The sequence below is a fragment of the Hippopotamus amphibius genome, chromosome 6 (assembly GCF_030028045.1).
Source record: "Hippopotamus amphibius kiboko isolate mHipAmp2 chromosome 6, mHipAmp2.hap2, whole genome shotgun sequence".
NCBI classification, from domain to species: Eukaryota; Metazoa; Chordata; class Mammalia; order Artiodactyla; family Hippopotamidae; genus Hippopotamus; species Hippopotamus amphibius.
The window spans coordinates 52,488,542-52,502,927 of NC_080191.1; the positions used below are offsets into that span (position 1 = coordinate 52,488,542).

At 40.1% G+C, this 14,386-nt stretch overlaps 1 protein-coding gene across 6 annotated transcripts in view; it reads left to right on the forward strand.

Moving 5' to 3' along the window:
- SASH1 (SAM and SH3 domain containing 1) overlaps positions 1 to 14,386 on the forward strand; it is a 322,758-nt gene that overhangs the window by 206,285 nt on the left and 102,087 nt on the right. For all 6 annotated transcript variants that reach the window (XM_057738103.1, XM_057738104.1, XM_057738105.1 and 3 more), the window contains 2 exons: positions 12,237 to 12,287; positions 12,414 to 12,463. In XM_057738103.1, the coding sequence (XP_057594086.1) occupies positions 12,237 to 12,287; positions 12,414 to 12,463 (101 nt within the window). The remainder of the gene's footprint in view (positions 1 to 12,236; positions 12,288 to 12,413; positions 12,464 to 14,386) is intronic.

Below are 14,386 nucleotides of genomic sequence, written 5' to 3' on the forward strand. Positions count from 1 at the left end.
CAACTTTTTTTTTTTTTTCCGGCCGCACTGCACGGCTTGCAGGATCTTAGTTCCCTGACTGAGGACTGAATTGAACTCAGGCCCCGTCAGTTAAAGCGCCAAGTCCTAATCACTGGACTGCCAGGGACTCTTAGAACTTTTTAAAAAGGGTGATTGAAATGTCTTTATGATACCCTGCCCTTTAATATTTACATTTATATGACATGACATACTTGTGTTTAGTTTTTTTTTTTAAGCCCTTTATTGGAATATAATTGCTTTACACTGTTGTGCCAGGTTTTGCTGTACAACAAAGTAAATCAGCTATAGTTATACATATATCCCCATATCCCCTCCCTCCCGTGACTCCCTCCCACCCTCCCTATCCCAGCCCTCTAAGTCATCACCCATCATCGAGTTGATCTCCCTGTGTTATGCAGCAGCTTCCCACTAGCTATCTGTTTTACATTTGGTAGTGTATATATGTCAATGCTACTTTTGTTCATAGTAAAAGGTACATTCTTCCACCATGACGCATTTTATTGAAATGATCTATCATCAGGCTATGGTCTAGGTCTTATTCCTATCTCTCTTCAGGATGCTGGGTGTGTGCTGTGTACTCAACGCTGTTAAAGTAGTAGCTTAAAAGATCTAGTACATCATTTTTTAAGACAGTTTAGAAATTAAAGGCCTTGTTGTTCCACATGAGGCATGAGAGCGCCACACTTAACACTTTTAGATTCAAATTATCCCTGATTTTAACCAAGTCATCTAACAGTTACTGACTCCCCTGTATTTTAGCACAGCCTTGCTTTAGTATGACAGAAGTCACCCTGCTTTCTCCCCAGACTGAGTTCTGCCCCTGTCCTGGGTACTTCCAGTGGGGGGGGGAGGGGAGGGGAGGGGGGGGCACGGGGGGAGGGGGCCGGTGGCGGGAGTGTGCACTTCACGGATGTCCCCTTGGGAGGTCCCTCGGTTTTCACTAAAGGATCTCAGACCTACCTCCAGCTTTGCTGAAGCTAAAGCCATTATGGGATAGTGCTGCAAGGGCATGGCATGTGGCATTAGTCAGTGTGATATAGTGTCCTGTCTGCCAGAAGCCAGAGAAGAAATTCTCACAAACAGAATAGTCATGTATCTTGTGATTACCTTAAAAGATGGATAATGTCAATCTTGAACTGATCACGTCTCCTTTGCATTAAACGTTAGAAAGCTTATCCCCAAGCGCGTGGTCTGTCTTTAGTGGAGAATCCATAGCCTGAATGTTGTGAACTAACCTAACATACAGACCAGTTTTACTCTACAATCTTGTTTTTCTCCCCCTTTGTATCATTTACATTAGTTTTTTAACTTTAACAAGTAATGTTGCACTTAAACTCTATAAGCCATTTTAAGTCATTTTTTGGAACGTGGAGAGGTCTAATATGTGACAGATGCTTGGAACATGGACTAATGCAGCTGAGGACTCAGTTACCACAGAGCATTAATGGCTAGGTAGAAATTGCCACTTTCAGTTTCTTATCAATGCTTCTAGAAGTTCACTGATCTGTTAATTATGGTTAGATTTTAAGGTTGCAGTTAGTAGAATAGCATTCAACTGTGAAAAAAAAAGGTTTTTTTTCCTTGGAACCTTTCTTCTTTGTGGTGGTATGAGGGTAGTTTTCCATTCACTTTCACTCATTAGAAAAAAATTTGTATGCCAGGCTGTGAGTTTATTTATGGGGACCTGAAAATGACTAACACTTCCTGTTCAACCTATGAATGGTTTAGGTAAAACAAGACATGACAAGGTGTGGGGCCAGATTTAGAACACACGGGCCACTTTACCCTGAAAGTGACTAAATACTTCAACATATTTTTTTAAGTTCTCATGGATCTAAGTTGTAGATCTTTTTGAGAATATTTGATGAATTGCTTTTACGTACTGAGGTAACTCTGCAACCGCAAAGTAATCTTAAAGCATGAAAATACCTGTCCCAATCAGTGAGACTGGAAACAGAAATTAATGGAAGAGTCAGAATTACTGGCAGAGTAATCCAATTTAAGCAGATCAAACCAATCAAGCACTTACCTTGTGCAGAGAGACTGCAAGTCTTGTAGAAAGTAACAGCACGAGGGAAGGGACCCCTGTCTTGTTCACTGCTGCCTCTTTAGCACTTCAGGTGGGGCCTGGTGTATAATGAGTGCTGAATACTTTGTGTTGGAGTGTGAGATCCTGTGTGTGTCTGCGTCTGTGTGTGTGTCTGTGTGTCTGTCTGTGGGTGCAATGAATCCCTGTTAAGAAGGCATTTACAGTCTAGTTGAGGGAATAAGATACAAATAAGTGAGCAGAAGAGCAGCTACACGTAGGGACCATCAGGCATGGCATTTAAGGCACAGTTGGACAGGGAAGGTAACGGGAAGTGGGTTTGTAGCTGGGTCTGAAGGATGACTAGGGTTTGGGTGGACGGGAAGCAGCAGGACATTCCAGGTAGTAATGAGCAAAAGTGAGACTCCAGGACAGCACCCGCTCAGGGGACAGTGGACCCAGCACCCGGTATCTAAGAAGGGGGTTCATGATCTGGCCAGTTGGTCAAAGGCCCCCTCGGTCAGCAGTGTGGACTTTATCCTGTCGGTATGTGGTTCCACATTTCGGAAAACATTTTGGAACAGAGAAATGACACAGTACCAAGCACTGTGCTTCTCAAGGTGCCATGAGCCTGTGGATCACCTAGGTCTGGGGTGGGCTCCAAGGCTGCCTTCCTAGCAAGCTTCTAGGTGATTCTAAATGCTCATAAATAGCGAAGACATAGCGTTAGGATTTCAAGAAGATTTATCCGACAGTAGTGCTTGGTTGGGCCTAACACTGCTCCATCCTCGGGTTTTACAGTCAAAAAGGAACTGAAAGATAGTGGTCCATTTCTCTTTCATCACCACTGGAAAACCAAATAAAATAAAACACAGGGCTAAGGGTCTCAACTGAAGTGGGAGCCAGACTGGAACTCATTTCTCCCTGCTGCAGTCAGCACCTCCCACTGCGCTGTGCAGTGCAATCCAGGCTGTGAGGGGAAGGACTGCAAAGGCACTGGTGTCTGTGGCAACGGAACGGGTTGGCTGGACGCAAGAAGCCGTGTGAAGGGAAAAGCAGCAGCTCCTAGTAGCTGATGTGACAGAGAGGGAGAAAACTCCCAAGAAAACATGGAGGTTTAAATCCTGATAAAATGAACACATGCCTCATTGATGGGCTGGAGTGGAGGCGTCAGACAGGAGGGGAGGATGCTTGGCAAACGTGGGGATAGCACCACTTCGCAGACGTCTTCTAAAGTGACAGATGCCACGTTCATCTTAAAATCGACCACCAGCAGCAACTTTGCCCAGCAATTCAGAGCTTGGTTCCCTCCATTAATCAAATGCATCAATAAGAGCATGTGGCATTTCACTTGTATCTGTAAGTTGTAAGCACGTAGTCTTCTTGCTTTTTCCACTTCCCTTTTCCTGTACCCAGGCTGGAGGAGGAGAACTTGACGCTAAGCAGAGCTGGTGGGCGCCCGGTGTTCTTCCCCTCTGCTTTTGGAAAAAGAGAGGGGTTTATCCCTCCTGCTTTTCCAGCTGTGAAGTTCATTTGGCTTCCAGCACTACCAGCATTTAAGGAGGGAGAGGTGTGGGTCTCCAGAAGAAGGTGGAAAGGAAGGTGGGGTGAGGATGACGGCAGGATACTTGCTTTCTCAGCCCTATTCTGCCGTCAATGAGTTTTTGACAGTGGTGTATTGCACAATGGGTTGTAGTGCTTCAGAGTGAAAACGTAGCCATTTAGGGTCAGAACCTTAGTTTTCTATTTGACCCATGGCCTACTGGTGTGACCATAGAATGTGTGTGTGTGTGTGTGTGTGTTGCCCGTGTGCACATGCCCAAGCAGGTGAAAGCACACACGTGCTCTCATGTTTTGGTTTTGGTTTTAGCAAACCACTGATTTCATCTTGAAACATTTGGGGGTTTTTTTGTTTCTGTGTTAGACATAATAAACATTTAGGGCATTATTGTTTCCAGAAATTGTCCAAGTTGACAGGAAATGGATTTGAGGTTTTTTTCTCCCAGTAATTTTTGTCATCTGATTCCTTTCTTAAAAAAACTATATGGTACTATGGTTTAGTCTCTTTCAGTCAAACTATGAATATGAGATTATTTGTAAAATCATTGTGGACCTTTACTGTTAAGCATAAAATGCATGCATAGGTTTGTGACACTGATTATTAAAAATTTTAACCCTTCAAGAAAGTATTTTACTTTTTCTTTCCTCTCTTTCTTTTTCTCTTTCTTTTTCTTTCTTTCTTTCTTTCTTTCTTTCTTTGTCTCTCTCTCTCTCTCTCTCTCTCTCCCTCCCTCCCTCCCTCTCTCTCTCTCTCTCTCTCTCTCTCTCTCTCTCTCTCTCGCTTTCTTTCTTGCCACACTACACGGCATGTGGGATCTTCTCAACTGGGGATCGAACCCACACCCCCTGCAGTGGAAGCGCAGAGTCTTAACCACTGGACTGCCAGGAAAGTCCAAAAAAGTATTTTAAGCAGGGCATGACCTCACTTGAGAAATTAAGTTTTCATATTTCTCAATAAGTTTTTATTTTAATTGTTATTATCAGATTTATTTTTTAGAACGGTTATTATGTTTAAAAAGTATAAAAGGAACATGTACGTGAAAAATATGTTAAAAATTCAGAAATATAGTGGCCTTTGCAGGAATAATTGTTGGTGTTTAAGAATCCTTTCAGACGTTTTCTCATACATTTATAAACAAATACATGTAGATAATATAAAGACGTATATAGGATCTAGAGATTGTAGTTTAAAATTTTTGATTTTTTAAACTAACTTTATAATTATTTATTTATTTTTTTAAAAAATCAAAGTATAGTAGATTTACAATGTTTCAGGTGTACAACAAAGTGATTCAATATCTTGTTTTATATATATATATACGTATATACTTTTCCAGGTTCTTTTCCATTATAGGTTATTACAGGTATTGAATATAGCTCCCTGTGCTGTACAGCAGGACCTTGTTCCTGCATTTTATATATGGTGGTGTGTATCTGTTAACCCCAAATTCCTAATTTACCTGCACCCCCCACCACTTCTTTTGGTAACCATAGGTTGGTTTTCTATGTCTGTGAGTCTGCTTCTGTTTTTTGTAAATAAGTTCATTTATATCATTTTTTTAGATTCCACATGTAAGTGATATCATGATATCACTTATGATATGGTATCATAAGTAATCATTTTAAAATTTAATTTTAAATTTAAATTTAATTTAAAAAACTTTTTATTTCTTACTGTTTATACTACTATTATTACAACTTTTTAAAAAATTGAAGTATAACTGACATACCCTCCACCACACCTCTCCCTCCCTCAGTGCTGTCAGTGCTCGAAGCCAAATGAACTTTCAGCTGGCAAAGCAGGAGGGGTAAACATCATGTCAGTTTCAGGTGCACAACATAATGATTTAATATTCGTAGGTACTGCAAAATTATCATCACAGTAAGTCCGGTTTGGAGATTGTATTTTTAAGCTGATTTTCCGTTGTTAGGGAAAAAAATAATCAAGGTAATGCAAGATTACCTGCTTGTAAAAAACTGCAAAGAGAATAGAAGCGTAGGTCCTCTCAGACCTTTTCCTATGCCTGCACACATGCTTACATACGCCCATGTTGGGCTATAGTTATATTTTGCTTTGGTTTTCTCTGTTAATACTTCATTAAATTAGGGAAGATTCCTTAAGCATTTGTAATTTACAGACTCACTAAGAATTTTTAACGTTAGTGATATTTGTCATTCTTAACTAAGGTATCCATATATTGCTTAATGATAAAGAGTTTAATTCATAGATCAAGTTCATACATCCACTATCTTTTTAAATTTCTTAAATTTTAACTAAATGATAATACCCTAACCTACAATTACACGTTCAGGTTCAGCTCCCAGTGTGGTGTCGTGCCCTGGGTACCCATATTGAACACGGACCAAAGTTTGGAGTTATTTCTCATAAAATACTGCTTAGAATACTCTGACAAGTGCAAAGTCAATGAGCATATCATACTCAAGAATTATTAGAATAATAGATTTATACCTGGGAAACAGTAGTGAGTCCTTTTCTAATGAACTGTTTGGTCATGTTCAGTTTGGAGTGTGTTTCTTCATGTTCTTTTGCAACATTTAGATGGAATATCTAAGTTTGTGGAATTTTTTTTTTGCAATGACCAAAGAAAGATCTCCAGTTCTAGGAAAGAGCCGAATTCTTGATAATTGAGCCATTTGCTCAAGATTGAGCCACAGTTAGGACATAAGGAACCCTGATAGCTAAACCTTAACATTAAAAATTGTGAAGGAATTCCCTGGTAGTCCTGTGGTTAGGATTCTGAGCTTCCACATCAGGGGGCCTGGGTTTGATCCCTAGTCAGGGAACTTAGATTCTGTCGGAAAAAAAAAAAAGAGAGAGAGATTTCATGATATAGTGTGTGCGATTTTCCTCAAAGTAAAATGGGATGGAGATGAATTATGGGTGAAGGTATAGATGAAACAAAGTTGATCCTGATGAGCAGATAATTGTTGGTGCTAGGTAATAAGCATTTGGGAGGTCATCATACTATTCTCTTTCCTTTGTATATTTGAGATTTCTATAATAATAAGTTTGAAATAAGAGAGAACAATTGTGGCCTAAAACATTGTGATATTTCAACTTTTAAAAAAATTCTGTGATGCTTTACAATTTTTAGGTTTACACACATGATTTCATGTAATACCACAAATAACTCTTTTTCCCTCCTACCCCTATAATGCACCCCCCCTTCCCTCTCCCCACTAGTTTATTCTCTGTATCTGTGAGTCTGCTTCTTTTTTAAAAATAATTAATTAATTAATTGGCTGCATTGGGTCTTTGTTGCTACGTGTGGGCTTTCTCCAGTTGCAACGAGTGGGGGCTACTCTTTGCTGTGGTGCGCGGGCTTCTCATTGCAGTAGCTTCCCTTGTTGCACAGCACGGGCTCTAGGGGCATGGGCTTCAGTAGTTGTGGCACGTGGGCTCAATAGTTGTGGCCCAAAGGCTCTAGAGCTCAGGCTCAGTAGTTGTGGTACACAGGCTTAGTTGCTCCGTGGCTGCATGTGGGATCTTCCAGGACCAGGGATCGAACCTGTGTCCCCTGCATTGGCAGGCAGATTCTTAACCACTGTGCCACCAAGGAAGTCCCTGCTTCTTTTTTGTTTTATGTGACAGGTTCAGGATGAAATATATTGCCGTGATATGCTGCTTGAGTAAACATAAAAAACAAACAAAAGAATCTCTACTGGCATTGTTGTGGATAAATAGTCTCATCTCATTTCTTGTTTCAAAAACTTCACTGAGCTCCCTATCTCCTTGGTAGTCAGTATAGAGGACTGTAATTTCCAAACAGCCTTAATGATACCTCCCATCCCAGTGCCCTTCTTACCATGTGACTTTGACCTCCTCCAACTGAGAGACAGGGCTGGGGCTTTTGCCTCTGGAAGGGCTTGTGAGTCCAGCAGAAGTGACACCATATGAGACTGTGTTATAATAGGCAATACATATACATATATCTATTCTTTTTCAAATTCTTTTCCCATTTAGGTTATTATAAAATATTGAGCAGAGTTCTGTGTGCTGTACAGTAGGTCCTTGTTGGTTATCTATTTTATTTGTCTTTAATTTTTATTTTATATTGGAGTATAGTTGATTAACAATGTTGTGTTAGTTTCAGATGTACAGCAAAGTGATTCAGTTATAGATACATGTATTTGTATATGTGTATATGTATAATAAAAGAAAAATTAAAGAAAACTAAATTATAACATTAAAAAAAAAGGTAATACAGCTTCTGCCTGGTCTTTTGGTATGCTCTCCCAGAAAGCACCCACGTGTAGGTGTTCAGCTGATAGCTCCTGCTTGAGTCCCAGCTGTCAGACAGTGTCAGCCTTCAGACACGTGAGTGAGTGAGCTTTCTGGTGATTATGGCTCCAACCTCAAGTCACCGCCCCCCTTTGAATCTTCCCAGCTGAGGAGGACACCATAGAGCAGAGATGAGCCTTTTCTGCCTTGCCCTTCCTAAATTCTTACCTGCAGAATCTGTGAGCAAAATAAAATTCTTGTGGGCTTATGCAACTAAGTTTGGGATGATTCGTTACATAGCGGTAGCAACTGGAACAGTCAGAATATGTTAATGAGAGAGAGAAGAATCTTATTTCTCAGGGATCATCACTTTTCATAACATGCCCAAAAGATATGAATATATTCAGTGACTGTGTTTTGACAGCATTCAGAATTTTTTTTAGTATTTCCATCAACACGATGACTTACAGATCAGGAATTATATTGTAGACCATCAGTTATTCCCTGAATAAAGTAGCTTGTGGCTGGGCAATCAGGTGTATCTCTTTAATTCTTCATACTGCAGCTCCCATCCTCATCAGGACTTCCTTCTCCTGCTGGAACTCCAGAACCTATGGCTTCCTGCCCCCTCCCCTCCTTACACTGGTTCCCTGGGAGCAGAGAAGGGGGCCGCCTACTCTGGGGGCTGGACAGGGAACAGGGATTTCAAGAAGCCTTTTTCTGCCCATTCTTTTTTTTTTTTTTGAATAATTCTTTTAATTTTTAAAAATCTAAATCTAAAATTGGTACTGATAATCTCAGTGACAAGAACAAGGACGCAGATACAGAGAATGGACTGGAGAACTCGAGGTATGGGAGGGGGCGGGGGGTGAAGGGAAAACAGACGAAGCGAGAGAGTAGCACAGACATATATATACTACCAACTGTAAAATAGTCAGTGGGAAGTTGTTGTATAACAAAGGGAGTCCAACTCGAGGATGGAAGATGCCTTAGAGGACTGGGGCAGGGAGGGTGGGGGAGACTCGAGGGGGGGAGCGTCAAGGAAGGGAGGGAATATGGGGATATGTGTATAAAAACAGTTGATTGAACCTGGTGTACCCCCCAAAAAATAAAATAAAATAATAATAAAAAAAATTGAAGTATAGTTGATTTACAGTGTTGGGTTAGTTTTGGGTGTAAGCAAAGTGATTCAGAAATAAATAAATAAATATTTATTTATTTATTTATTTATTTATTCATTCATTCATTCATTCTTTTTTTCAGAATCTTTTCCTTATGGCTTATCACAGGATATTGAGTATAGTTCCCTGTGCTATACAGTAGGGCCTTGTTTATCCATTTTATATATAGTAATGTATATCTGTTAATCCCAAGCTTCTAATTTATTCCTCCTCTCCTACCCCTTTTTGTTACCAAAAGTTTGCTTTCTGTGAGTCTGTTTCTGTTTTACAGATAGGTCCATTTGTATCACTTTTTTAGATTCCACATATAAGGGATATCATAGGATATTTGACTTTCTCTGTCTGACTTTCTTCACTTAGTGATGATAACCTCTAGGTCCATCCATGTTGCTGCAAATTCTCTGCCCATTCTGACCTGAAGCCGTCCTTCTGTATTATGTAACAAACAGCACCCTCTATTGCTGCGCACAGGACTGATACTCCTTCTGCCTGACTCTATCACACTTTTTCAGTTCACATTGTGCCATGAAAAAAAATCTATTTTTTTAAGTGATAAACAGAATAAAAAGTTGTCCAGCACTTTTTCTTCTTCTTTCACATTTTCAAGACTTGTTTCATGCTCTACACATAAGGTGCTTTATCCAAGTTTACATCAGAACACCTGCTAGCTTTAACTCTTATTTGTCATGTTCTATTTCTTAGGCTTGATGGTGGGTCCACGTGGGTTTCATCATATTCACAAGTACATGATAGAATGACAGTCTTTTGCATGTTTGTCATTAACATCTCATGTGACATCCATCGATGTCATAATAATGGAATTTTGCCAATAGTCCATTCTGTTTTCTCGGCAAACATCATATAGGTCCTTAATTTAGTGGATAATTTTATAAGCTTCTCCTCAGTTGTGTAATATTTTTACTTTAAGATATGTTTACTAAGAAATACCTCTTAACAACAATGGTTGTCTCTCCTTGAGAGATGAAATTAATAATATTTGCTCTGAACACCATTATTGTCTGGCATGTTCTGCGGGAAAAAACACTAGAAACATCACTGTGCAAAATCTCCTGGTAAACATATCCTGTTCCTGATAAAACAGATGTTCTGCATGGAAACATTAACTGGATCTGCTATTTTAATGGGGTGAATTTTAATACATTATACGTCAAACTACACCCCCAGCCAATTTCCTAAGAAGCTACAGCACAGTCAAATGTCTATTATAAGTGACAAGCTAACATGTGAAAATGAATTGCTTAGAATATTAGTTCCAGATCGTCATTTAATATGATTGTTAACAAGCATCAGCTTTGTATGCAGGAACAGGTATATTTTGCATAATACACCGTAAACACTGTGTTTATGATGTGGAGTAACAAGCGACACACTCAATAAATAAATACAATGTATTAGGAAAGTGCAGATAAAAATGTTCAATAAAAGCAGGTAATTTCATATCATAGTCTACATTACCTAGTAATATAGAGACTTAGAGTGTGAAGAAAGTTAAGAACAGAGGAGAAGAGAGTCGAATCAGTTACTTTAGGTTGATGGTTGTGGAGTTGGGTGTTAGAGGGACCATTTCAGAGGAACTGGTAGACTTGTGTCAGAATGCTGAGGCTTCCATACCAACTGCTGAACAGGAAGACTTAGATGAGAAAATTGCAGACTGTACCTTTGCTTACCTCCTGCTGTTTAAGTTTGTAAATTTCCCTACGCAGTGATGCTAAGAGGTTAGGTATCAGGGCATCATGATTGGTTTCTAAGCACCAAGAACCTTTGAAATACATATCCCCTTTGTTGATTGCACTTGAGTCTGACATCATAGCAATTGGACTTGGAATGTAAGTCAAACATTTCCATACATGGTTTTGCAACAGGGTATATATTTGATCATCGTAAACAAAGGTGGCAATAAAAACCAGGAGGATGTTAACCAGAGAGAAGTTCAGTGGGGCTTCACACCACTCATAACAAATAAGGTCCTGGGATTGGAGATGGGTGGGTCACCAGTCCATTAAACCCTTTTCTCTTGTGGTCTGCTTGTCCACATCATCCTGTTCTCAGATTTAATCACCCCAGCACATTCATTTTATCTTCTGTATTTGTACTGGATTCCTGTTACCTGGTTTACATTTATACTTTCACTCCGAGTTACACTTATGTTACTATTTCATTGCTAAGTTTTAAAATATTGATCTAGATTTGCAGTTGTGCTAAACATGAAATGGGCAACCTGAAAAAAACTGAACAGTTAGATGCAAGTGAAAATGCATAATTTGAGATGATCTGCCCCCATTTCCTGAGTGTTAGCTGAAACCAACAAAGCAGCCTTCATAGAACGCACAGGCCGTCTCAAAGAAGACAGCAATCCTTAAGAACCCAATAGGACTGTTGGGAAGCTCATACTTAATCTGTTACTTCACATTTGTATAACAGCAGTGACATTACTCCTTCCTCTAAAACTGCCCATCATCCTGCTTATGACTTGCTGGTACGCCGGGGACCACCCTGGACTTGGACCACGCTTTGATGAGAACCTCCACGTTAGCACTAACTTACATTTAAAAATCTTCTCTGCTTATGAAAAATTATCAGTGTGGTGCTCTGTGCTCTATTTGCTAGTGTAGCTCTCATTTTCTTATGGTATAGTCTAACACTGCGAATAGTGTAATTATCCTGTTTTGCTGCCAAAGCTTATTTCAGTGTATTATTTTCATTACAGGCAACTGGTTTATCTCTCTCTCCTTTTTTTTCTTTCTAAGTTTTTTTTTTTTTAAACGGCAGAATGAGAGTGTGATACTCATTACCTCTAAAATTGTTTGAGTCCTCTGCCTCTTCTTTCTGACTGTATGACACAAATAGATTGTAGTAAATTCTGTGTCCTGGTGATGGTCTAAGCACACCCAGAGCATCATTTCACCATTAACTCTCAGTACCTTTCAGTTAGATTGTGCTTTTTTTCTTCTGCAATAAAATTGTCAACAACTGAAGTTTGGAAAACAGTTCCATTTTAAAAGGCTAAGGCTCTCATTTTAAAAATACTTTAGTGTTTCCAGAAAATCTGTTTTATCTCCTCCAACTCTTCCCACTGTACCCTGGTGTTTTCCAAATCCCCCCATCTCTTCTTACACATCTATTTGTCTTTCTGGTGTGTGCCACGTTTGGAAGTCTCATTAAACCAGCATCTGTTCTGTTTTAGGAGAAACCCGAAGCCAGCCCCACGTCACTTCAGCTGCGGTCCCAGATCGAAGTAAGCACAGTGACTTTAATCATCTATTTTTGTTTCTGTCTTTTTTTTTTTTTAAGTGGTATTATGTACAAATCAGATGAAGCCTGCTGTTCTGCCTGCACTGACGCTGTGAACCTTCTCTCCTAGGAGTCACTTGGCTTCTGTAGCGCCGTGTCAACACCAGAAGTGGAAAGAAAGTAAGTATTCCTCCTTCCGTCCAGGAGCAGGATTTCTAAGGTGTCTTTTAGGTCCATCCTCATGGAAGTGAAATGGGTGATCGTATTGTGTATATACTACGGAGTTTGATGTCATTTTCCTTACGCAGGGTATGCGTGTGTGTGCGTACACATGTATGTAGGTGGATGAGTGTATTTTGTGAATCAGTTGGTGATGCCAAAGGATTCTGCAAAGTGTTATTGATTTCACACTCCTCATTGTAAGTGAGCCTTAAATATCTAAGAGTGAGCATGGAGAAAAGGAAAGGACAGCTAAGTCAACCAAAATGGTTTTCTTTTTTACACTGGTTTTTGATATAGGATGAAAGCCAGAAAGAAGCAAAGTACAAAAATAAAATACATTCCAGAATAAAACAATGATTACAGTACCCTCTCTGCACCTTGCTTGGGTGGGTGACCTTAAAACAAGAATAAATGCTTGTGACAGAGATGGCAAACGCTCACTAACCTTTCCTGTGAAAGGTGGTATTTTTGCCACCTTGTCCTGACTTGGACCCTATAATTTTTACTCTCATGGGAGATAATTCTATGTTATATCTTGTATTTCCAGTATTTCTTTTAGGCCACTTAAAACAAAGCAAAAAAGTTTTTTTCCTATAACCTTTCCCTTTTCTACTTTCTTCCATCCTAATTACGATAGAATGTTCTATTTATGATCTTCTGAGGTAAAGAAGTTTTGAGAAAGTCCACATCGTAAACAGACACCTCCTCTGGCACAGAGCCACTCAGACTGTTCCAGGCCAAGAGAGGCGTAGAAGTGGTTTAGGCATCAAGTATTTCTGGAATGAAAAGCACACGTTAGGCGAGCATGTGTGTGCTTTCCAGCGCAGCTCTGCCTAATCCGTCCACGTGCGTGTGCTGCTGGCGCAGACGTGGCTTCCAGGGGGGAGGGCTGCTGTACCAGAGCTTTGGTTCTCACCCAGCAGAGTCAGTTCAGGCCCGAGGAGCATTGGGATGATAAGCAGAAGAAAACCAAGGTCGTTGCCCCCTCAGTGTTGGAAGATAAAAGTGTAGTAACTAGGAATTTCCTTTGTCTTAGTTGCATGTATTCTCCCAGGAACTTAGTAACGTGGAGGCTGGAATAGCCTAGAGACTTGAGTTGACAAGGATTTTGAAATTGGTGATATAACGGTGATGCTGAACCGAGTGTGGGCAGAAGCACTGAGTGAAGGGGCTGTGGGCTCTTCTGACCTGGTTTAAATTGCAGGATTCCGGCTGAGAACTCAGGTGATCTCCCAGAATCTCTGCGTCTTTCAGGGGACAAGAAATGTTTGCCTTTCCTCCTAAGAGGAAGTGACTCGCGAAATTTGTACTAAATCTTACTTAGGCTGGGTATTTCTCCTTACCCTCAATTGTGGGTAGTCATTCTTTCTGTGTTTATATCCTCCACTTAGTAAAATGTGGCATGACTCTTGTGGCCCAGAGAGAGACTGACAGCCTCCTGAGGTTAACAAACAATTTTGAGACACACACACGCACACGCACGCGCACACACACACGCACACGCGCACACACACACGCACATGCACACGCGCACACACACGCACGCACACACGCACACTGCTGTTGACAATCCCTAAGCTCCCATCTGTAATACTACCATTCTGCTTCTGTTAAATTAAATGGTTTATTAAATTTAGTGGTTTCTAAATAATTTGAAAATTTCAATCCATTTTGTCCTCCACCTCCCTTTAAATGGTTTTCAAAAATTATGACACTTTTTTTAATTTAAAAAAAAAACTTCTGAAAAATTTTTAACTTAAAAGTTCCAAGAATTGTGTGATGAACTTCCATAGAACTTTTACTTCGCCTTACGTTGTCTCTTGCATGCATTGCCTCTCTCTCCTACACACATCCGCACCCTTGTGTAATATCATTAATTTT